This window comes from Malaclemys terrapin, chromosome 2, assembly GCF_027887155.1.
Source record: "Malaclemys terrapin pileata isolate rMalTer1 chromosome 2, rMalTer1.hap1, whole genome shotgun sequence".
Taxonomy (NCBI): Eukaryota; Metazoa; Chordata; order Testudines; family Emydidae; genus Malaclemys; species Malaclemys terrapin.
The window spans coordinates 51534551-51560701 of record NC_071506.1 but is presented as its reverse complement, the minus strand read 5'-3'; the positions used below and the strand labels follow the sequence as shown (position 1 = coordinate 51560701).

The window sequence follows — 26151 nt, the reverse complement described above, 5'->3', positions numbered from 1 at the left end:
ATCCTTGAAAAGTGACCTTTTATCTATATAGACCCTTCATCAAATATAGACCACTGGTCAAATTTTACTCTATTCTCAGTGAAGGCAATAAGGTTGTGAGGTCATTTATTAGTGCAGCGTTTGTTCTTACAGTTATAAATAAAATCTATGTAAAAATCTCAGATGCAACATTACGATAAATATGCAAAATTGTCAACTTTCCTATCTCCAGTTTGTAATAAAGTGAATCTTGCACAGAATACACCAGAGTTGCTATTATATGATGAAACTCATTAACTTCTAAAAGTTGATTAAAAAGAAATGATCATTGTTTACAATTTTGGTATCATGTAGAGAATAACATCTTCTGTCTGAATACTAATCTTATCTTTGCTGACCACCTAATATAACATGAGAGACTACCGTCTAATCTAGGATGTAATTGTTTTTTTTCCCCATTTGAAAATGTTTTACAAAAATTCACTACAGACATGATCATACTAAACATACCCATATACATGGTAATGTTTTCTTGCCGGTTTTACAGAGGCAAAAGTTAAAACCCACACCCATTGGTTTTTTTCTTGCATGAGAAGCACAGATGTCTGGCACTTTAACAGTGATTTTTTGTACAATGGTTAATGCAAACCGCAAGGAAGCGACTTTTATTGAACATTGCCAGCTGTTTAGCAGTATTATGAAATTACACTTTTTTTTTTTGAAGAATTAAAGTTTAGAACAAGACATGGATTCACTCTGATGGCTAACAGATAAAGCAGCAATGACTATTGATTGCATCTCTTCAAGAGCCACTGCCTAATGTTCTTTGCCGATTAAGAGACATTTCTCCTCTGTGCACATTAGAAGAATTCATTGGAATATGCTTGGTAATGAGATCACAGTCCTGCTGGCAACTTCGTATAATCAAACAGTGAAAACAATTCAGCCTCTTCTCTTGACTCCTGGTAGGATAAGGTGCTAATCACTTTTACAGATGAGACAAGTGGATGTGGGCCATAGTAAACCATCTTCACTGCTCAATAGCAAGATTTTTGGAAGAATGGTAAACCTATTACATAAATACAATACCATCTTCTAAGTCTGCTTCTGAAGCCTTATACATAGAAATATCTCAAACTGTATGTCCAACACATAGGAGACTTCATCATTATGATGTTTAACTTGAACATATTTATTTTGACATTTTAACATTTTTCTCAGTGGGATAATTTCATTACAAGTCATTTTTGTGAAGGTCAGAACAGGTCAGCAAGCATACAAATGTTACTCATGCAGTAATTCTGCGCCACTGCATAAGCACAGAATTCACGTGCCCTGCAGATTTTTTTGCTGCAGAAAATACATTCTGCTGGAGAGGTGCTGCAGTTACTTCTTTTGCCCACCAGGGGCCGCTCTGGCATCAAAACAGAAGCAGCCAGCTTACCACTCACTGGCTATAGCAGTCAGCATCCAATGGGGAAAGAGCAGAGGCTGTGTTTCTCACAGCACCCAGCTTGTGGGGCCAGATGAAGAGGCATGAGACATGGGGGTGGGGGGAAAGCAGACAGACAACACGGGGCACTCTGGTCTGCTGGAGGGGGTCCACATAAACAAGGGTTCAGAAGGCCTACTGGGAGGGACAGACTGAAGCCAGGGCTGAATGAGAGGAGGAGTGCAGGAGCATATGGGGAAAGGGGCAGATGTGCCTGACTGATTGGAGAGGCTAAGGGCCAGCCAGTGTCTGCATGGGGGAGGCTCCCCAACTCACTAACAATCCCTCCTCCCCCAAGAAAAAACACTCTATATTTCTCCCACCCATCCACAACAACCCTCCAGGTTCACTCCCAGGCTCCTTCCCAGCAAATACTTCCCTCTCCCTCAGCTCCTTATTACCCCTGATTCCCCCAAGCCTTTGCATTGATTTTGAGAGGTGCGGGAAATACGTTTCTGTATTGTAGTTTTAATGAATTATTACTCAAGGTTCTGTATTAATATGCCTAGTAAGGAATCTATTAGTCAAAAAACATTTCCTGAATCTTTTTTTGTGTGTCTCTATTGTCACTTGTTGACAGGTATTTTGAAATAAATTACCAAAATAATTGAAACTGGCATAACTGTGTTATTTTGACAAATAAAATATGCAGAATTTTGCACGCAGAATTTTAAAAAAATTTTGGCACAGAATTTCCCCAGGAGTAAAATGTAAAACACTGGAACAAAACCAGGGGGATAAATTCAAAATAATGTGAGGTTCTAAAAATGTTATACTAATACTCAGACTCCCTTATACACTGGTGTAAGTTGCAACCTGTTGAAGTACATGAAGGTTTAATAAAAGGAGATATTGTGGAAGCAAGTTGCAGTAGTAGGCTGATTAAAGATAATGCTGAGGAAAATGAATGAACCCCTAATTTCCTCCTGGTCCAACTGGAAAAACTTGTATGTGTGGCAAACTCTCCAAAACAATTATGTAATAAACACATATACAAAAGCAGAAGTATGCAGACTGACTAAAATTGAAGTAAACACAAAGGCACTTACATGGAAGAAAAAGCTACACTTCAGGAAGGGATATTCAGTTGGCAGCTGACTGACAGTTTCCTCAAATTCTTTCTAATCCTGTTGTTGGACTAGAAAGATGTTAATACTGCATTTCCCCTCCCCTCAAATTGCACAGAAAAAGCCCTCTATGTCACTTATGTCTAATTTATACAAACATTTAAAACAGAAAGAAGTATCCAGCTCAAATCATTGTATGTTAACATGGCAACATAAGTTAAATAACAAATGTAATAATCTTAAAAAGGAAATTCTCATGTTGATATAAGCCCCACATTTACTTTTTGCAAAAATGCAACCTAAGGGCCTGTCTACACTTACCGGGGGATCGACATGCGGCGATCAATGCATCAGCAGTTGATTTAGAGGGTTTAGTGAAGACCCGCTAAATTGACCGCAGATTGCTCTCCCATAGACTCCTGTACTCCACCGGATTGAGATGAGTAAGGGGAGTCGACGGGAGAGCGTCTCCTGTCGACATCGCGTAGTATGGACCCAATGGTAAGTATGCTATGTTGACTTGAGTTACGCTATTCACGTAACTCAAATTACGTAGCTTAGATCGACTTTTCCCTGTAGTCGAGACAATGCCTCAGATCAAAAGTAAAGCTTCTATGATTTTCTCTTATTTTAATCCCTTTTGCAATCCAAACACTGCAGCACCATGATAATGCATTGAGAGCCAGAAAGTGTCCAATCGGAGTCAAATGCAAAAAGTAAACAATCACCATTAATGCTGAAATGTAAGTAAGATTTTTAAATTCTTTCACATGTAATAATCTAAGGGATCTTCAAAAACACACAAATATATTTTAATCTTTCTACTATTCCTTTAAACTCAGAGTTACGTTGATAGCTGGTCATGAATTGTGGCTAGGGCAACTCACCTGGGATGTGGGAGACCCACGTTCAAGTCCTACCTGACTTTAAGCAGGGACTTGAATCTGGGTCTCCTATATCCCTGGTGAGTGCCCTAGCCACAAGACTACAGGCTATTCTGGAATCTGTCTGCCTCAAAATTTTTCATGAAAAAAAATAAGAGAAAGGTCTCTGTTTTTGTTCCACACTTCAACAAAAACAAATTTCAAAATCTCATTTTTTAGAAAATGGAATTCTTGTATTCTGGCCAGCCCTAGTTACATTTTCACAAAAGCAAAGTGCTCTGTATTGCCATCTAGTGGAACTAAAGCATACCTCAGAACTATGCTTCCAAACAGCTGTTGGTTTGGATTTAAACTTTTCTACATTGCTAAAGTTTCATAATCCAAACAAAATAATCAAGTTGCAAGCCCTAAGGCAGCTGCTCATCTGTCAAGTGACATTTATAAATTATTGCATTTTCAGAATGATTCTTTGTCATTACACTTACACATCTCACTAAGACCTTCATTCTTATTCACTGAAAAATTCTGTCTCTTACCTACACCTTTCTAACAGATATGTTATGGGAAAAATAATATGCGGTTGAGTTTGATTTTGTTTTTTGAAAAGGAAGGGATATTAGCTCACTTGAGTACACTGCTAATTCTGAAGAAGCCTATGTTAAAGAGCTACTTTTAAGATATTTGCATGCTGTATTAAGGATTCTGTACTACTAACAGTGTGTCTCTGAAGCTCTTATTCCTTATACACCCCCCTTTGTTTGGAGAGCTATTATAAAGTTTCATTTTAATTGTTGCCTTTGGCACCAGAAACAAAACACAACGTTCCTCAGTTATATTGCCTTAAATAATCTCCACAACATTATTAAAACAAAAAATAAATAAGCTGTACTTCTGTAGTGTTCTGTATCCTTATCTTCAGTCCTCATACACAGTTGCAGAAGTTTGTGTGTTTTTTTCTAAACTGTAAGCAGATCTTAAATAAACAAGATAACGCCTTGTATAAACAAAGTTACTGAAATCTTTGCCTAGTTTCTTGTTGCATCATTCAAACGAAAAAGCCATTTAGTTTGCAACAACTTGCACACAGTAGATAGATTAAAACTTACTGAGGTGGAGAAGTCAAGACCAAACAGATCCAGACAAGGGGCTACTGGACAGAAAATGCTGCTCTGAGAAATTACCCCCTGCTCCTATTTCCCCAAATGCAGCAAAGATTCCCTAGAGGAGAAAGCTGACTGAGACCATGTGAAAAGGCACAGGGACTTCACAGAGCCCCCCACACTTGCAGCAATTTCAACCAACACACTGAATTTGGGTCTGAACTCACAATCACTTTGCTGAAGGGGGTTGTAGGAAAAGACACTGAACATTCCCCCTGGCAGAGCCTTAGAGAGTTTTCTGTCCACTATGGAGGAGTGGGACAACATGGCCCAAAGTGAAGAAAATAATGAGTTCCCAAATGATTACAACTTTTACTAGAATTTGCCTCAAAATTATAGCAATTGTCACCAAGGTATCCATCACTGTATTACTGGGTCTAAAATCTAGGTTAGTTTTCCTTCTTCATTCACTAATTCTGCTAGAATAGCTTGACTGGAATGTATAAAAACACAAGAAAAAAATCCTCTCTTGCAAGCAGAACAATCTAATTTAGTTACTTATAGCATAAAATGCATCATCAAACTACTTTAGACGACATTTTGGCAACCAGAACACTTTTCATTGCTATACAAAGGCTAATTCTAGCATCCTTCACTCACACATGCAAAACCCCTCTTTGAGTTCACTGGTTCCTAAATTAATAGATGTATTTCTTCAAATCGCAATTAGTTTTACTAAGGTACTTGTAAATATTAAATTAATTCTCTCTTTCTTTTCCTTCTTCGTGGAAACCCCTCATCTCACTGAAGAAGTACAGTCTTGTAGTGGTGAAGGTTAAACTTTACTGGCACCTAGAAGACAGAGGTTCTATGCCTTGCTCTAACAGACTTGCTATGTGACAAGCAAGGCTAAGGCACAAAATGAGTTACACCTAGCAAGGGACACAGGACAATAAGAAGAGGTTCTACAGTATCTTAAGAGCAAGAGAAAGACTAAGGTCATGCCTACACTACAAAATTATGTTGGCATATAGCCACCACAGTTATTAAATTGTTTGTGTGCGCGCACGCACTCTGCTCCTTCTGTCAGAGGTGCCCATCGTCACCAGGAAAACTTGAATCAATTGTATTGTCAGTGTGGGGCATTGTGGGATGGCTTTTGAGAGCCAGTAACAGTCGATATAAGCAATGCAATGTCTACACTGACACTGTGTCAACCTAATTACACCCACCATTACTCTTATGTCGCTTGGGGAGGGGGTGTTACTAATTCAGCATAGAGACGCATTTACATCAGCAGGAGCCAAATTTAAGTGAAGACACTTCCACAGCTAGGTCGATGCAAGGCAGCTTATGTCAACCTAACCCTGTAGCATAAGGAAAGTATAGGTCCATTGCTTAGCAGTGAAGGAACACTAACAACAGATGATGACATCAAGACAAATGAGGTCTTTGATGCCTATTTTGCTTCAGTCTTCACTAGAAATGTAAGTTGTGATCAGATACTTAACACAATTAATATTAACAACAAGAGGGAGAAATGCAAGCCAAAATAGGAGAAAACCTGGTTAACAATATTTAGATAAATTGGATATATACAAGTTGGCAGGCCCTAGTGAAATTCATCCGAGGGTACTTAAGCTGAAGCAATTTCGGAACTGATAGTGATTATCTCTGAGCACTCATGGAGGATGGATGAGATCGCAGAGAACTAGGGAAGGGCAAACATAGTACCAACCATTAAAAAGAGGAACAAAGAGAACCTGGAGAAATATTGACTAGTCAGCCTAACCTTGGTACCTGGAAAGATACTTGAACAAATAATTAAACAAACTAGTAAGCACCAGAGGATAATAGAGTTTTTAGAAATAGCTTACATTGATTTGTCATCAAGAACAAATCATGCCAAACCAACTTAATTTCCTTCTTTGAAGGGTTACTGACCTCGTGCATAGAGAGAAAGCTGTAGATGTGATCTATCTTGATTTTAGTAAGGCTTGACAGTCCCCCATGACATTCTCATATGCAACTAGGGAAATGTAATATAGATGACATTACTATAAGGAGGATGCAAAACTGGTTTAAAGACTGTATTCAAATAATAGTTATCAATGGTTCACTGTCAAACAGAGGGAACATATCTAGTGGAATTGTGGAGGAGTCTGTCCTGGGGTCCAGTACTATTCACTATTTTCATTAATGACTTCAATAATGGAGTGAAGAATATGCTTGTAAAATTTGTGGAGGACACCAAGCTGGGAGGGGTTGCTAGCACTTTAGGAGGGCAGGATTAGAATTAAAAATGACATTGATAAATTGGAGAATTGTTCTGAAATCAACAAGATGAAATATTATAAAGACAAGTGCAAAGTATTATTCTTTGACAGGAAAAAAAATCAAATGCACAACTACAAAATGGGGAATAACTGGCTAAGCAGTAGTACTACCGAAAAGGATCTGGAGATTATAGTGAATCATAAATTGAACGGAGTCAACAATGTGATGCAGTTGCTAAAAAGGCTAATATTCTGGGGTGTATAAACAGGAATCTCAAATGTAAGACATGGGAGGTAGTTGTCCTGCTCTGTTCAGCACTGGTGAGGCCTTGGCTGGAGTACTCTGTCCAATCCTGGGCACCTCAATATAGGAGAGTCCAGAGGAGAGCAACACAAATGATAAAAGGTTCAGAAAACGTGACCTATGATGAAAAGTTTAAAAACGGGCATGGTTAGTCTCGAGAAAAGCAGACTGAGGGAGGACCTGATAGCAGTCTTCAAATATGTTAAGGGCTGTTACAAGAGGACATTTTTCAATTGTTCTCCATGTCCACTGAAGATAGGACATGATGTAATGGACTTAATCTGCAACAAGGGAGATTTATATTAGATATTAGGAAAACTTTTCTAACTATAATGGCAGTTAAGTTCTGAAATAAGCTTCCAGGCAGGTTGTGGAGTCCCATCATTGGAGATGTTTAAGAACAGGTTGGATAACCCCCCTGTCAGGTATGGTCTAGGTTTACTTGGTCCTGCCTCTCGAGGTCCCTTCCAGCCCTACATTTCTATGATTGAACAAAAGGCACTTACGCTCTGTGCCTCAGTTTCCTTAAATGGAGATACAAATACTGCCTTACTCACATGGGTGTTTTGAGAGAAGTCCAGTCACTGTTGGGTGGCACTCAGAAAATACAGTGATGAGTATCATGAAAACATTGAAATACACCAAGGCAGGGATCAGCAAGCTTTGGCCCGCGGCCTGCCAGGGTAAGCACCCTGGCGGGCTGGGCCGGTTTGTTTACCTGCCGCGTCCGCAGGTTTGGCCGATCACGGCTCCCACTGGCGGTGGTTCGTCGCTCCAGGCCAATGGGAGCTGTGGGAAGCGGCAGCCAGTACATCCCTTGGCCCATGCCGCTTCCTGCAGCCCCCACTGGCCTGGAACGGGGGACCGCGGCCAATGGGAGCGGTGATAGGCCAAACCTGCAGACGCGGCAGGTAAACAAACCGGCCCGGCCCGCCAGCGTGCTTACCCTGGCGGGCCATGTGCCAAAGGTTGTCGATCCCTGCACTAAGGTTTTCAAATTTTAAACATTCACTTGTTTATTAGAACCCCAGCTCTGAACATTTGTGAACTTCATGGATTTCCACAGTTGGCTTCTATCTCTAGGGGCCAGAGCAAAACCAGTGGTACCACCACCTTCAGACTTCGGGGAAGCTCTGATCTAGTCTTGAACTTTGCAGCTCAATCGCATCATCCTTTTTCCAGTCCCAGTACCACAATATACTTCAAAGGCAGAACTTGTAATAAACGAACTTGGACAACTAGACATATTGGAAGGCATTCCACTGAGTATTACCTGCAAATAAATTTACTATGCAGACATTTTACAAGGCCTTTGCTGAAACCTCAATGTCAAAATTAAAAAAGAAAAAACATACTAGAACACTACAGGTTAACCTGGACCCTAGGACATTCACCACATTACCTATAGTGGTTTTTAGCCATTACAGAGAGGAGAATCAGAAGTTTGAACCATCACAGAGAGAGAGAGAGAGAGAGAGAGAGAGTGTGACCTTGCACCCCATAATGCTTTATAGAAATATGTTTTTGAGTGTAAATATGCATATCTAGTGTAAAACATAACGGAATATGTTTTATACTAGATATGCCATGTAACATATCTTTGCAAAGGTTATGTTCTACTGCATGTATTCATCCTAGTCACATGCATGTATCATTTTTAAATCTGAAGTTATGAGCATTGGCTCTATGCTTGTATTTAAAGTGTTTGCTGTAGAAAGCACCTGAGGCAGATTTGGTCAACACAGTGTGAAGGGGTTATTCAAGTAATTGGGAGTACTTGGCTAACAATGGACCTTGAGAGACACGCCAATCCACATCTGAGCTCTCCTAGGAACGTTAGGTCTAACATGTGGGCAATGTAAAGAACTAACTTGCCAATATGACTCCAAAACTACACCTTGTAGCTGTGATTCTACACAGGGGAAGAGAGGGGTTTCCACCCACATGAGAGAGACTATATAAGCCCCTGGAAATCCCTCCATTTTGTCTTCAGCTGTCTCAAGAGATAGCCTCTCCACCCCCAGGAGATGCCTAAAAGAAACTGGAACAAAGGACAGTAACTACAAGGGTGTGAGTGATTGCTGGACCCAGACTAGAAGAAGACTAGTCTGTCAAAGAAGCTTATTGGAACATCTCTGAGGGTGAGATTTACCTGCATTTAGTTTCCTATTGTATTAGGCTTAGACTTGAGTGTTTTATTTTATTTTGTTTGGTAATTTACTTTGTTCTGTCTGTTATTACTTGAACCACTTAAATCCTACTTTTTGGATTTACTAAAATCACTTTTTACTTATTAATTAACCCAGAGTAAGTATTAATACCTGGAGGGGGCAAACAACTGTGCATCTCTCTCTCTCTCTCTGTGTTATAGAGGGCGAACAATTTATTAGTTTACCCTGTATAAGCTTTATACATGAAATTCCCTCTCTAGCTGTTACTTAAATTCCAGAAAACATACAAATAAACAGTGTCATCTCCTTCTCACCTGGGCATCTGTCAAGTTGGAGAACAATTATTTATCCCCAAATACTCATCTTGAGCAGTTTAACCAAAAGTGGAATTGTCTAATACAATTACCTACGTTTGTGTGCATTTACAGTAGTTGCACAGTGGGCAGGAGAAGTGTTATAACATGTACAGAGTAAAAGTACACACAACTATTTATACCACAACGGCTCAGAGATATTTTTAGTTGAATTATCCACACCCCATCTCACTTCCTGGGAACACACAGATTTTTCTTTCCTTTGTTACCTTCCCCTTCATATTTATTTTCCTCAATTCATTCATTTCCTTTCTCCCCCGCTCTTCAACAGGCCTCATTATGACTCAGCTCTAGGGGTATAATGGAGAATAAGACCCCACATGCTCCCTTGAGTATCCTCTCCATGTTGCAGATGCAGGGACGGTGTGGGGGTAGCAACAGGGGTGCTGGAATGAAGGGGGGGGGGTAAGAGGGCCATGGCCTTCCCACTTTTTACAGGCCATAAGGGCAAGCAACATGGGGGGAAGGAGCGGAGAGGAGTGAGTAGAGGGCAGGACCTTGGGGAAAAGAGGCAGCACAGGGAGGAGGCCTCAGGGGGTGGGAAGGGGCAGCTGGGGGGGGGGGGAGGGGGGAGAAACAGGGCCACAATTTGAGCACCAGTGCCCCCCCCCCACACACACACTTTTAGGGACCTTCAGCCTCTCCTGGAGAGCAAGCATGCAGGCAGATGGGATAGGAGTGGGAAGATCCTTGGCTCTGCCTCAGTCATCAATCTCTTACTTGTCAGGGGCACAGATCCTTCTTCTAGGGTGCCTCAGCTGTGCACTACACCAGACTGGGTCTCGATGTAAAATGACAAACTCACATTGTATTTATGTCCATTTCTCTGTTAATACTATTCCATCTCCATTTTTCTCTCCCCCACCTCCCTTTATTGGTACTCAGTATTTGTTTCTCTTTAAAAAAAAAAATCTTTTTCAGAGCACACTACTAGCAGTGTAGCTAAGTGGATTGAAACTTACTATACCCTGCACAACCATTCAGTGACAGAGAGGGAGCAGAAGCAACACATGCTGGTAAGGTTCAAATGCTTTCAGTTTCCGGTTTTTGTTATTGGTATGTTTAGTTCTCCAGCTGACACTTCAGAAGAACAGTTTAATGCTTTACTTTGACCTGCTGGAGAATGCGTATTAGCCTCCCTGTGCCAACAGTACCAGTAATCAACTTTCCTCCCCTCTTCCACTAAAAGACAAAACAAAACATGCTTTTAAAAGTCTGTCCTTACCTTGCTGGAGGCACATCAATATTTGAAGAAACCACCTTGCGTTTCTGTTCAAGAAGACAGACAGAACGAGTGTTTTCTTTTTCATGCTCATGAATTCTGTTTGTTTTTTTGGTGTCTGCAGTTTTTAAATCTTCCTCCCTCATGGCCAACAGGAGAAACTGTTGGTCTGGTAATTTTTGACTGATGTCACTTTTTAGGTCATCCTGTTGAAATGTAGTGAAGGTCATTTCACGCTTAATGCTGCCTGCCTGCAAAATTAAAAGCAATTATTATTACATTTTCCTTTATTTCTCTTAAAAGGGGAAAAAAATTCAACACCCCTAAGGCAGCCACTTCTATTTAGCATCACTAACTAGGCCACTACCTCTTTGCCCTCCACAGACTCTAAAATTGCTGTCATTTTTCTTCAAAAGAAATTGACTAGTGACAAAGGCAGTCCAGACAATAATATCATTATTTTGGGAAGCAATTTCTGACTGCATTATAAGGTAAGCAGTTTCAGATAACTCATAATTCTTAACCTAAGAATAAATCAAATAACTAAGTATTATATATTTACACACACACACACACACACAGTCTTTATTTGGAAATAAACAGGAGAATTCACAATTTATATGGATATCTTTCTAAAACGAATCCAACATGGCCAGCCCACCAAAACTTACTATATACACATATACATACATACATACATACATACACACACACACACACACTACAATTATTGCACAGCATAACTGTAAATATTATCATTTGGAAGGAATGTGAAGTGTGTTTTTATATATAAACAACTAGGAGGCTCCCGAGAAGCAATTTAATAATTTGTGTTTTACTTGAAACTAAAGATAACATATTTAAACCTGTCTCTCTCTCTTCCCCATAGAAGAGCCTGCTTCCTGGTTGCAGGAGTATGAATTACTGGCCAGGTCCTGTTTGACCATTAAGTGAAAACTGGCAGTTCCAGAGAGGCTGTTTCATAGCAGCTATGATAATTTGCCACCACTTGGCCTCTTCTACAGGGAGATTCAGACCCTCACACTGTAAAGGTGCAAACACACAGGAAGAGACCAGCCTTTTATTTCCTGCCCCCCGTCACACAACATGGGTCAAGGTTACAAAAAATTGTGACCCTTAAATACATGACAGTGGTCAGTATTCACTCTGAGCCTTCCCTCCAGTCCTCCTCCTCTCTGCCTCCCCTCCTACAAAAGGGAGGGCTACCCGCTTTAGACGCTTCCACTTCTCCAAGTATAAAAGTACCGTCTGGGACTGGGGCCAAGGGAAAAAAAGCCCAGAGGGTCATGCTAGCAGCTCCTAGGGGTCAAGGAGCCTACAACACTCTTACTAGCTCAACATGTAACCCACACACCTCCAGGGTGTGGTGTTCTGTCCCATCTAGTAGCACCAAGACCACTTAGAAAGAGACTTAAATAAGTCTGCTCTACAACTTTAGCTAATAGCCAGTTGGCTTTTAGCTCATGCTGTAGAGGCTCATGCACTAAGCTCCAGAGGCCCCAGGTTCAATCCTGCTCACAGATGACAGGGGTCTGTCGGCATTACATACACATTAACTCTCTCAGGCCAGTTACAAGTGTCCCCTGCCAGCCTTACATCACACCTCTGCCCAGTTCCTCCATTCTCTCAACTTCTCCACTCCTGGGGAATGGAGACGCAGGGCTGGGCTGGCACAAGAAGTTAGTTAGAAGGGCCTGATCATGTTACTTCAAGGCACCCAAACTTTTGCTACTGAGCTCTCGAACTGGTCGCTTGTCAGAAGCCTACGGAATGCACTCAAATTGCAAAAAATAAACCAGAATGCAGCTGTTTAATATAGACTTGCAGCCTGCAGAAAACACAGGTCATCCTGATCTGAGTAGCTGCACTTCTGTGATAGAGAGGAAGATGCCACGGCCACACTATAGAAATCTGGGGGCTGACTTCTTGAATGCCTATGCATCACTTGAATTCTTATTAATCAGTAAATTGGAGGACACAAACAGTGTTGGCAGTAATCGCACATGTGATTTCTCTGGCTGAATCCTTGTCCTCTGCTGCCCAGGGTCACAGTGTCTCGAAGCCCATCCTCCCCATTCTCACATTTAAAATGCCCAGGATGTTTTGGAAATACCTCTATTCCTGCTAGCCCATCTTTGCAAGCAAGCCGACTGGTATGATTCCACGTAAAGCTACAATGAAACCTCCCGCTACTGCTGCCTGGATGTTTATTTGGACATTGCAAAGGAGATGCGGAAGCTGAGGTATGGCAGGGACAAAGGCAGGTGACAAGACTGGGCAAAGACAGGTGACAAACAGTCTGGTGGAGGGTTGCCACCTGTCCAGTTTTCACCCGGAGAGTCCGGGTTTCGGCTTGTGTGTCTGAGTGCCATTTGACAAGCCATGATGTCAGGGTTTTTTTTTAAATCTATGGCAACCCTAAGCAGAAGGAAGGAGACAGTGCAGCAGCAGCCACTGCCACCACCTCTGGGGCCAGGCTCGTGGCGACAGCATGTGGTGTACTGAGGCAGGGCCTTGGGTGGAAGAGGCAGGGCAGGGACGGGGCCTCAGGCGAAGAGGCGAGGCAGGGGGCAAGGACTCAAGGATCCGGTTACCAACCACTGGAAATGTGTCAATCCTCGTCTGGTGCTGTCCCTCTGAGCTGCTTCTACTAGACAGAGTTTGATGTCATACTGAGCGGGACCCCATCACCAGCCTGTGACAGTGGACACCTCGCAACATCCAGCGGAAGAAACCCCAGAAATGCAGAGTGAGGAAGAGTTCATTGAGGAGGGCGATATGGAGGATGCAGAGCCCACAGATAACCAGGAGCTATTTGAGATGCAGCTGGACCCAGAGACAGAACACATCAAGGAAGGGGATAGGGACTCAGATAGGTGTATTTTACCACCCCCATTAATGCATACTTTTTAAAGCTCTCTTTATGATCCCCAACACTTCACTTCCCTTTCTCTGGCCCCATCTCCCTCTCAAAATGGCTGCCAACTGCATGTAGCAGAGAACAAAGGGATTCTGTTTTAAAGTAGGTGGTTTATTTTAAGGGCAGCAATAATAAAAAATAAAACCCCAGAAATTCTTTAAGATACCAAAAAGCATTCCCAAACACATGCTTTGGCAGAAGCCTTTGATAAGAAGCCTTTCAAAGGAAGAACATTTTTAAAATAAAAATAAAACCAGAAAAGACACATACACAAACCAATACCTGAGCATTTAAAATAAATACATCAAAAAATACAAAACAATGCTTGCAAACAATCTAGTACCTTAGGGCATTCACTACATGATGTTGCAGACATATTCTTGTAAGCTTATGAGATGAAGGTTTTCTAGACCATAAAACACAATATTTTGCCTTTCATGTCTGAAAATCCAAGTACAAAACAAAATATTTTCATGCTGTGCATAGACTCAGGAAAGGGGCAGAAACTGCTGCTGGCTCACGGGGTTTGGACTGGCTCACAGAAATAGCCAACTACCACAACTCTCCTCCACTTGCAGAGTTTCTGGTTTACGTTGGCCCAGACATCGTTTTTGTCCTCTGGCACAGTGTCGGGGAAACTTTCAGCAAGTACTCTGATCTTTGCCCATGCATTCTAGGAAGAGCAGCCTTGTTTCTCCCGCTCCAATAAGACACTCTGCAATGAGCTCCAGGGGTATGATCACTGTGAAGAAGCCAGCTGTCTATGGGCCCAGGCAACCTCAAGCCATCTTGAGCAATTGCTTTCTCTGGGCCTTTTGTATCCTCGAAAGCGATATAGCTGCCAGGATCCCCACTGCCAAAGTTCAACAGTGTTTACTGCCTTATCCCTACATTTACCCTGGACCCCACATCTAGCACTGCACCCATCACACCTAAAGGGGTTCAAAAGTACCCCATACACTCACCATGGCATGTGCTGGTGCATGAGTCTGGTGCAAGCAGATGTGACTGTGACTTGTTCATATATTTTATACAGATCTATACGGGAAATATTTTAAGCACTGTGGCATTTATTTTTTGATGTCTACTAATCCCTTAAATCTAACAATGGCTGCCTCTCTGGTTGTTTATCAGTGACCTCATGGCTGGGACATTCTTGAGGGCCAGCCCAGCCATGCCGGCTGAAAGACTGACCTTGATCAGGAGGGGGGAAAAGAAAAAGAAAAGACAGGAGAGGACCTGTTCTTGGAACTTCTCTAGTGGTCCAAGTTCAAAACCTGTGAAACCAGAGAACACATACAGGGGGTATCTTCCAACCCTATCAGTGTCCCTGCTTGCAGCTTGTTAAGAAAACCTGTATTCCTAAAGATGTGAGCATCAAGAACCTTTCCTGACCAGCCAGTGTTAGTGTCAGTGAAACGTCCATGGTGATCTACTCATGAATGCATTACCATGGAAAAGTACCCCTTCCCTGTTTATGTACTCCAAAGTGGGGGGGGGGGGGTGAGGGGAGAGAGGGAAGGAATGGATGGTTCAGGATATGCATTCCATCCATGGCCCTGCCATAATTAGGGAAGCCCATTTTGTTGAATCCATCGTTTCCTTCACATTGCCCGGAGTTACAACCTGTGCCACAGAACACATTTAATGGCCTTGCACACCTGGATGATGCCCACCTCCACCATAGATTTTTCCAGCACTGAACTGAGATTGACCATCCTCTGATAGTCATCTGGGGTTCCAAGCTTCTAGAACAACAGCCACCCATTTCTTCACTGTCAAAACATCTCTCATTCTGGAGTGTCCGCACTGAAGAGCTGGGCCAAGCTCAGCACACAGCTCCAGAAATGTGGCTTTCCACAAATCCTACAGCCACTGCTATGATCCCATATTTGCATTACGATGCAATCCCACTTTTCCATGCTAGTTTCATGAGCCCAGAACTGCTACTCTACCATATGCAGTTGGTCAGTGAATGGCTACAGCAACTAGCAAAGGCCACTGATTACCTGCATCATCCAGACATCCTCAGTTATCTCCAATTCATTGCTGCACACCCAGCTGTCATGGTAACTGTCTGAGTTCTGCAAACACAGTACAAATCAGTTGCTTGGTCTCTAAAACAGACACGATAGCCCTTCTGGTCTGTTCGGCATCTATAGTTCTCACAGTAAGATGGCAGAGATCGAAAACTGGCACAAGGAAGAGCAGGTTATGGTATGGTACAGTGGTGCTTGGAGAATTTGACCCCAAATTCCCATAATACCCTGAGAGGAGTATCCCACAACGCACTACAATCTTTCCCCAGAAGGCAGTGTACCAGCCAGTGGTGCATGGGACACTGGGATACCCACCCACATCTTCTGCCAATACAACCTATCACTGAGGATGAGCTCACTTGCAAATGCAGACAAGTGAGATTGCACTCTAGCAATATGGCCATATTGGCAGCTGTATGTCAGTGGAAATTTTACAAGTAAAACTTCTAATGTAGACATATCTTAAGTAAACTACCTCTTTTCCCCTTCAAAAAAGATCTCCTGACAAATTAATAACAACAGAGCAGAAAGAGGTTTGTCTCTCCCAAACATCTCTATGTATAGTTTTTAAACATCGGCAGGTACGAGAATGGTATGTTATTTTCGGTTCACAGGATAGATAATTATTCCAAGTTTGTCCTGCTATGAAAAGCACATGTCACCACAGGCACATAAATACTTAGGACAAATGATTTAATGTGCGTCTCATTCTAATGTTTCCATGGCAGGACTACTGGCAGTTTCAACAGAAAACTAGAACAGTTACTTTAAAAATGTAAATAGTAGAAAGCATTAGTCATTTTATACTTCTTGACACACAGCCAGTTGACATGCTACTGAGAAAATTTGCCTCTCCACTGTCTTGGAAAGCAAAACACTCAACATGTAAACAACTAGAACGAAGAACTAAGATACAGATGGTATAAATTTGGTTGTGGTAATGGTGATTATATTTAAAAAAAACATTTAAAAAATAGACTAGAAGTCCCTCCTCAAGGGCCTCATGAGTGCCCTCAATATCCATCAATATTGCTGTAGGATCAGAATTTAAAACACACAAAATGTCAGTGTTAATGTCTGTGCAACCTTAATTTGGGTCCTGTGTGTGCTACATTATGACAGTATTTAAGTACATGATCGCATACTATTTTTTCTTTCCACAGGACCCCTAGCATATTCAGCACACAGGATGGACATTTTATGTTCTCCACATTGGTCAATGTGTGCCCCCATGCCTTATTTACTTGACACTATTCAAACCTTACTCTGAAGGCACAATTTTTAATTTCCTCATGGGCTTTTCTATGGTGCTCATCACTACAGGATCTTAGTGCTTCACAAACATTTATGAATTTCTTTTCACAATACCCCTGTGAAAGAGAGGGTATTTATTATCCCCATTTTTCAGATGAACAAGTGAGACACAGAAATGAAAGTCAAAAGCATCTGCTAATTTTGGGTGCCCAATCTGAGATGCCTAGAACCTCATTTTTCACAAAGCGCAGCTTCCATTGACTGGCAAATCGGACCCCGGGGTCTCAAGTCAGACACCCAGAATATCAGGAAAACAAAATTAGTGACTTGCTGTGAAAAGTCTGATTTATGAAGATTAGGATCTCACAGGGACTCTGTGGCACAGGCAGGAAGAGAATCCAATTAAACTACCTTAATTATGATAATGACCTTCCTCTTCCTGCAATTCCCTGCTTCATTCACTACACACCCTCCAACTTCTGTAACAAATAAGACAGGGGTCCTACAGAAAACAGCTGCCTTCACTACACAACCGATTAATCCCCGGAACAGGTCCACCCTGTGCATTGAATGAGGCTGGGGCCTTGGCGGGAAAAAAAGTATACGATCACATAATTAAAGGCTTTATCATAATGCATATGCACCAGGGGATCAAATTAAGGTTGCACATGCAACTTTAATTCTGGCATTTCCTAACCTTTTAGTGCTTGACTTTGCAACCTTACCAATGTTCTGTTAATGTAGTTTGTGTGTAATTTCCCAACTTTTTAAAAAGCATGCTGAAAAAACTAATCCCAACGTGTGGCATCATACTGACATCTACAAAAGGTCATCACCCAGGTTGGGAACCTTTAGATCAGATGTTCCCAAACTGTGGGACACACGCTCTGGGGAAAGACAGTGTAATAAGGTTATTGGGGAGTGCAAGGACCTGACAGGGCCACACTGAAGAGCCTGGGGCAGCAGGATGCTCTTCTCAGCAGGGGAACTGGACAGGGCTCTGCACAGGGCAGTCTTGGCTGCCAGGACTAGGCTCTCTGCCTTTTTCACTTTCCCACTGTTGCAGAAGCAACCAATAGGCAGTTACTCTCCTCTACTGAGGAGGCTGGCGGGGACTCTGTGAGCAGGGAGTAGAAGGCTGTACCATGGGAGTACTGACCCCTCTGATGGACAGAAATCTCTCCTGACCCCAGATCTTCAACATGGCCGCAGAGCACAGAGCCCCATCTGCTTCCTCTGCCAAACACAGCCTGAGCAAGGGAAACGAACAGGGCTGTGCAGAAGGGCCAGAGGAGGTTCTGTCCAGCATGGGGAGAAGTACTCATGGGATACAACCTTCCACTGACCCCAGTATGGCCCCATTCACTTCCCCTGTGCAGGGATGCAACGAGACAGGCAGGAATCTGATCCTGGCACCCAAGACTGCCCGAACACTGTAGTCAGTGGAAGCCTTCCTCAATTGACACAAGGTGAGAACCACCCCCAGTTCCTGTGGGTACTGGGCATGCCCTCACCCAGCCCCCATAAATACAAGGCATTCATCTCCCCACATCCCCTTAGAAAGGGGGGAGAGTGAGCATGGTACATGAATCGCTGAAAGAGGATCAGCAAAAAAATTTTGGGAACCTCTACTTTAGATCTGATACAGAGACCTCTGCCACGTGCGCTATAGAACATGGAATAACAATAGTAGGTGGTCATCCTCAAAGTGCACCAGCACTAGAGGGAAATAGGTCACTTTGCCAGAGGGTTTCACAAATATCTGCTGACAGCAGAAGAATTATGAGACTTGGGAAAGTTAGGTTCCATTCCAAGCTCTGGAGAAGAGTGTGACCTACTGAGCACAGACTTCTGCCCATTCCCCTTCTTTCTCTCCCTCACTACCCAAGCGTGACCTCTTCTGCCACTTCCCCTCCAACCTGTCTCTATCCTACCCCTAGTCCTGTCTCTTCTCCACCTCCGTCTCCTTATTCCAATCTCATTCTCCTCATCTAACCAATCCCATTCACCACTCCTCAGACCTCTCATCTCAGTACCAGTCTCCTTGCTCAGCAACTCCTAGTCTCACCCATCTGAATTCCCCACCCCAGGCTCCCCACCCTCACCACAGTCCCAGTCTCCTTACCCAGCCTGAGTTCCCTCCCTGCATCAGCTTCTCATCAAATCTCTCTCTCTGATCCTGACCAGTCACCAGCCCCACACATGCTCCACATCCCAACTGGCTTCCAGTCCCAATCTCCGGACTCCTCCTCCAATCTCTGTGTCCCCCTCCCAACTCCTTAACCCAGTCTCTTTGCCCAACCAGTCCCATTCTTCAACCAGCCTCTTTGTCCCTGCACCCCACCCCCCATCTGGCTCTTGTCCCCACTACATTCAAATCAGACCATTTCTTCCTCCACCCTGCCTGGAAACAGCAGGTGGGGAGTGTCATTGAGAGTAAAGGAGAGAGTCTCTGCTCTCAGTTCAGGTGCCCAGACCTGGACCCAGCAGAGAGTTGTAATAGTAGGGAAAATCCTGGTCAGGCCCACGCTAGAGCATGCCCAGTGCAGATGGAAATTTGGGGGAATTTGGCCACTAAAATTTTAGAAGTCTCTACTGAACATGTGCAAACTGTAATTTTTCAGATTTATAACTTGGCCAGATTTGGGTGGATTTTCTTGAGGAATAATGCCTTTGGCTGTCCCAACACAAAGGCCACCCCCTGAGAAATTACAAATTCCTGCTCCAAAACATGAGGTGCTGGAGCGTCTCAGAGAAATCGTCTTCAGAATTTTTTTTAACACGGGCAAAACAACATTTTCCCCTAGCCTCTTTCTCCGAAATAACTGAACCATTTTGGCTGAAAGTTTTCCCCTGAAGCAGATATCCAGCACTGAAAATTTCAACCCAAACCATTAAGGTTTGACCAAGTTATAAGCAACTAAAAATACAAACCTTGTCTACACGTACAGCACTGCAGCAACATAGCTGCACTGGTGCAGCTGCACCCCTGCAGCATTTTAGTGAAGCTTCTCCCATTCACATAGTGTTGTCTACCCCAGGGTTAGCTTGGTATAACTATGTCGCTGAGGGGATGTGGATTTTTCACACCCCTGAGCAACGTAGCTATACTGATGTAAGCTTGTAGTGGCAGCGATGATCCCTCAAGGTCAATGATGATTTCTTTCATGGGTCCTTTAGTGACTGAGGAGTCCGATCCTTGAGCCACAGGCTCATTGGCAGACATTGCAGGTGGTGTTGGAAGACAGGGTTGGGCCGCGATTGCTGTGTGACAGTTGGCTTTCCTTTCTTTTCTGGCATTTTTCTGCAACCAGGGCAAGGTGATTTTCATCAAGAGTGGACATTCCCTCTTTGACAAGTCTTTGCCAGTTATCCCTATCCTGGGCTGTGGTGTTGATGTGCCACATCTCTTGATGTTTATCTTGAGGGTGTCTTTAAAGCATTTCTTTTGGCCTTCCCATTTCCTTTCTCCTTTGGTTAGTTGAGCATACAGAAGTTGTTTCAGTCAGCACACACAGGGCCCGCTCCTCCTTAGCTGGTGCTGGATAATCAGGACCTCAACGCGGAAGATGTTGGTCTCTGTGAGGACACTGACATTAGTGTGATGATCCTCCCACTTTACGTTGAGGATCTGCCGAAGAAAGTGCTAGTGCGGGTGTTCCAGATTTTTCAGGTGTTTTCCATAGGTCACCCAAGTCTCACAGCCAGAGAGGAGAGTTGGGATTACCACCACTTTATAAACTAAAAGTCTAGTATGTGTTCTGATATTATGATTGTTGAACACCCGGCGAGACAGTTTGCCAAAGGCAAAACTGGCACAGCAAATTCTGTGCTGAATCTCCACGTCTGTGTCTTCCCTCTGTGAGAGAAGGCTGCCAAAATAGGTGAAGTGTTCTACCCCTAGTACATCTGTTAGTCTTAAAGGTGCCACAGGACTCTGTTGCTTTCTACATTTTCTAGTTCTTCTTTGTCGATGTAGATCTTCCTTGCTGAGTCTGATGATTGACTGGGAGCTGGCTGGTGGAGAATTTTAGTTTTGCCAATGTTCAGAGTTAGCCCTAGGTTTTTGTAAGCTTCAGAGAAGCTATTAAGGGCTGTTTGTAGATCCTCCTCTGAGTGTGCAACTACAGCACAATCATCTGCATACTGGAGTTTGGTTATTGTTGCCGATATTACTTTAGTTCTGGCATGGAGATGAGAAAGGTTGAAGAGGTTGCCATCAATCTGACATTGGATGCCAATGCCCTGTAGTAAAAGGTCTTGGGTTAATGTTTTCATAGCTGGTAAGAAAATGGAGAAAAGGGTGGGTGCCAGTACACAGCCTTGTTTTACGCCAGTTCAGATGACAAAGACCTCAGAGGTAGAGCCGCTGCACAGGATGGAGGCAGTCATCTGACTTGGAGGAGTCTTACGATGGTGATAAATTTGTTTGGGCAGCCAAACTTTGACACGATTTTCCACAAAGCCTCATGGTTGACAGAGTTGAAGGCTTTGGTCAGATCGATAAAGGCCATATACAGCTCCTGGTGTCATTGTCATTTTTACTGGCTCTGCCTAGCTACAGAAATCATGTCGGTTGTGCCTTGTGATGGTCTGAAGCCATACTGGGACTCTGCAAGTACTTCCTCGGCAAGAGGGAGCAAGCGATTCAGTAAGATTCTAGCAAGAATCTTCCCAGTGATTGAGAGGAGGGCAATGCCTCGATAGTTGTCACAGTCCGCCCTGTCTCCCTTTTTGAAAATGGTGATGATGTCAGCATTACGTAAGTCAACGGGGATTTCTTTGGTGCCCCAGATTTTGAGGAGCAGCAAGGGAAGCTTGTTAGTCAGTGTTCTCCCCCACTTTCAGTACTTCAGCCGGTATGCCATTAGGACCTGGTGCTTTATTGTTCTTCATTTGTTTAATTGCTTTGCAGACCTCCTCAGGTGGCAAGAGTTTCCCAGATTGGGTGCTATGGGATGGAGTCGATGGTGTCATCAGTCACAGTAGACTGTTTGTAGCGTAGGCCTGGCCACAGTCTTATAATGAGAAGTGTCAGGCAACCTCAAGAATCGGTGGCTCCACCGGCCTCTCTCCTGAATCCCTGCCACACACTTTTTTCAAGGAATTGTCACAGCATAATTTCTCACTCAACACAAATACATATTAGGATTGATATTTCCACCATAAGTTTAAACTAAAATATGAAAAGTCTTACGAATAAAGAGTGCCAGCCAATTCAGTGAAAAAATGCTTCCTGAATCAATGGGCTCCAGAAACAGCGTTCCTAAAATTTATGGTTGTAAAGATACACTTGAAAACGTGAACAGAGTGTAAACTGGTGCAGCTCTGTCTTCCTGACTGCAGGCTGTCTGAAACAAATCTGTCTCATTCACCTCCATGGGTTAAGTCTGACACAGAAAGAAGACAATTTGTTCACTATTTCACTGCTGATCATTTGACATCCAGCTAATATATTTCTTAAACCAACTCCCAATGACCCTCACAACTCTCTAAATGCCACAAGCCCAAAGTACTCCCTACTCAGCTACTAACAGATTTCATCCCCCTCTGACCCCTACAGGCAAGAGGTTTCTACCTTAAGACTTCAGGAAAAGGAACGCATCAGTGACAATACTTTTCAATTGCATTAGGTATTTACAGTGGGTTAGGAGATTCCACCATCCACGCAGCACCTATGAAGTTTTCTATCCCAGCATTCAGAGCGTGTGCACTGGGGTGGTCCACAGGAGTCAGCAGGACAGAATCCTTCCCCTGCAGGTCAGGATGTAGCAGTAGCATTGTTGACACTGTTTGCAGCCTAAGAGCTGCAGCAACCACATTTACTCAAGGTGATTAGTGTGACCCATGGAGCCACCAGCCCAATCCTAACCCCTTTCTTGCACCTGCTTATCTGAAGCCCCCACAGAGCTGTGCAGCACACAATGGATGAGGACCTGCTACATGCTGCCCTTCCCCTAGGCAATTTATTCCTGTGCTTAACCACCCTGACAGTTAGGAATTTTTTCTTAATGTCAACCTAAACCTTCCTTGCTGCAATTTAAGCCCATTGCTTCTTGTCCTATCCTCAGAAGTTAAGGAGAATAATTTTTCTCCCTCCTCCTTGTAACAACCTTTTACGTACTTGAAAACTGTTATCATGTCCCCTCTCAGTCTTCTCTTTTCCAGACTAAAGAAACACATTTTTTTCCAATCTTCCCTCATGTTTTCTAGACCTTTAATAATTTTTGTCGCTTGTCTATGGACTCTCTCCAATTTGTCCACATCTTTCCTGAAATGTGGCGCCCAGAATTGGACGCAATATAGTATAGTATATATTATAGAAGTACATTCTCCCATTGCCCCCTAAACGTGGAACAAACTCCCACATCTTGAGCTCTTCCTTCTTTCAATTTTCATGAAGCCTCCATTCTAAATTGATATCCACTGTCTGAGGCTATGTCTACACAGCAACTAGTCACCCATGACTGGCCCATGCTAGCCAACTTGGGCTCGCAGGGCTTTGGCTGCAGGGCTGTTTCATTGCTGTGTAGACTTCAGGACTCGGGCTGGAATCTGGGTATTAGAGCCCTGCCAGGTGGGAGGGTCCCAGAGCTCAGACTCCAGCCCAAGCCCAGAAGTCTAGGCAGCAATGAAAAAAAAAGTGTTACCTACCTTTTGTAGCTGTTGTTCTTCAAGATGTGTTGCTCATGTCCATTCCAATCAGGCGTGCAGGTCCCGCGTGCACAGTAGCCGGAAGGTCTTTTCCCTAGCAGTACCTGTCAGGTCGGCTCAGATGCCCCCTGGAGTAGCGCCTCAATGGTGCTGTATATAGGGCAACCTGCCAACCCGCCGCCACTTCAGTTCCTTCTTGCCGGCCTTGCTCCGACAGAGGGGAGGCTGGTGGGTCTTGGAATGGACATGAGCAACACATCTAAAAGAAAAACAGTTACAAAAGACAGGTAACCGTTTTTTCTTCTTCGACTGCTTGCACATACTGATTCCAATTAGGTGAACTCGGAGGCCAGGTCAGAGCTCATGGGTTCGCTGATTGAAGCACCATTCTGCCGAAGGCTGCTTCATCTCTAGCCTGCTGAGTAATGTAATGTGAGGTAAGGGTATGGATTGAGGACCATGTCGCAGCCCTGCAAATTTCATGGGTTGGAACCTGGTCCAGTAACGCCACTGAAGATGCCTGCGCCCTTGTGGAGTGTGCTGTCAGCGTGGGAGCAGGTACTTTCTCCAGATCATAGCCCATCCGGATGCATGATGTAATCCATGATGAAATTCTTTGAGAAGAGACTGGGAGCCCTCTTAATCTGTCTGCTACTGCGATGAACAGTTCAGTGGATTTTCAAAACTGCTTCATCCATTTGATATAGAAAGCTAATGCTAAGCGAACATCCGAAGAGTGGAGTTTTTGTTCCCAGCGGTTTGCATATGACTTGGCATAAAAAGCGGAGAGAAAAATATCCTGATTAACATGAAACTGGGAGACTACCTTCGGGAGGAAGGCTGGGTGCGGTCAAAGCTGAATCTTGTCCTTACAGAACACTGTGTAAGGAGGTTCAGACGTTAAGGACTTAAGCTCGGATACCTTCCTGGCAGAGGTTCTTGCCACCTGGAATGCTACCTTCCATGAGAGTTAGAGCAAAGAGCATGTTGCAAGTGGTTCAAAGGGGGGGGCATTAGTTTGGAAAGAAACAGGTTAAGGTCCCAGGCCAGGATCGGCTGCCGTACTTGAGGGTATAGCCTGTCAAGTCCTTTAAGAAAGCATCCAACTATTGGGTTGGTGAAGACCGAATGGCCCACCACACTTGGGTGAAAGGCAGAAATGGCAGCCAAGTGGACTTTTATTGATGATATAGAAAGTCTTTGCCGCTTTAGGTGCAGAAGGTAGTCCAAAATAAAAGGTATTGTCTAGGAGATGTGTTTCTCTGCGATGACCAAATTGTGAATCTCTTCCATTTGTCTAGGTAGATGGCCCTAGTAGATGGTTTCCTACTGCCAAGGAGGACTTCCCTAACTGGATCCGCGCAAACAAGCTCCGTTCACTTTAGCCACGGAGCTTCCAAGCTGTGAGGTGGAGAGACTTGAGGTTGGGGTGCTGAAGACAGTCTGGGAGCAGCGGTAGAGTGATCTGAGTTTCCACTGACAGCTCCAGAAGAGACGTGTACCAGTGCTGACATGGCCAGGCTGGACCTATCAATATCACTGAGGCTTTGTCCCTCCAAACCTTGAGTAGCACTTTGTGGACGAGTGGGACTGGTCGCATAAAGGAGGTGGCCCTTCCAGGAAAGAAGGAATGTATCCACGATCGAGCCCGGGCTGTGATTCAAGAAGGAGCAGAACTGCAGACACTTCCTGTTATATCCTGTCGTGAACAAGTCTATCTGGGGAATTCTCCACTGTCGGAAGATGGATGTTCACAATGTCCAGAGGCTTGACCACTCATGGTTGTGAAAGCATCTGCTTAGATGGTCTCCCAACTTGTTCTGAACTCTGGGGAGATAAGATGCCTCCAGGTGTATTGAGTGAGCTATGCAGAGGTCCCACAATTTGAGGGCTTCCTGGCACGGGGGAGAGAAGTGTGCTCCCCATGTCTGTTTACATAAAACATCGCTGTTGTATTGTCTGTCATGACTGATACACATCTTCCCTCCAAGTGAGCTTGGAAGGTCTGGCATGCCAGATGAACTGCCCTCAGCTCCCTGATATTGATGTGAAGTGAGAGCTCTCCTTGGGACCAGAGGCCCGGAGTCCTGAGCATCCCCAGATGTGCTCCCCACCCCATCACTCACGCATCTGTGACCAGAGAAATGGTTGAGGTCTGGAGAAGGGAATCCCCATGCACACAGCTTACAGGTTGAGCCACTATAGGAGAGACTTGAGAACTGGCCAGGAAAGAGTGACAACCTTGTCTAGACTGTCCCGGTTTGGTCGATAAACCAAGGCTAGCCATGCCTGACGGATCCTCAGTCTGGCATGCTGCACTATGTAAGCATAGGCGGCCACATGGCTGAGGAATTTCAGGCAATTTCTTGCTGTGGGGATAGGAATGTCGCAAAG

At 43.8% G+C, this 26151-nt stretch overlaps 1 protein-coding gene across 2 annotated transcripts in view; it reads right to left on the bottom strand.

Moving 5' to 3' along the window:
• The window catches only part of ZNF704 (zinc finger protein 704), a 136413-nt gene that overhangs the window by 83728 nt on the left and 26534 nt on the right, over nt 1-26151 (bottom strand). Inside the window, exons 1-2 of one of the 2 annotated variants that reach the window (XM_054017748.1) lie at nt 15820-15856; nt 10873-11120 (exon numbers count right to left, since the gene is read on the bottom strand). In XM_054017748.1, coding sequence (XP_053873723.1) covers nt 10873-11120; nt 15820-15828 — 257 coding nt within the window. In that variant the 5' untranslated portion in view covers nt 15829-15856. Of the gene's footprint in view, nt 1-10872; nt 11121-15819; nt 15857-26151 lie in introns of those variants that run through there. The other variant, XM_054017747.1, reaches the window with a different exon arrangement.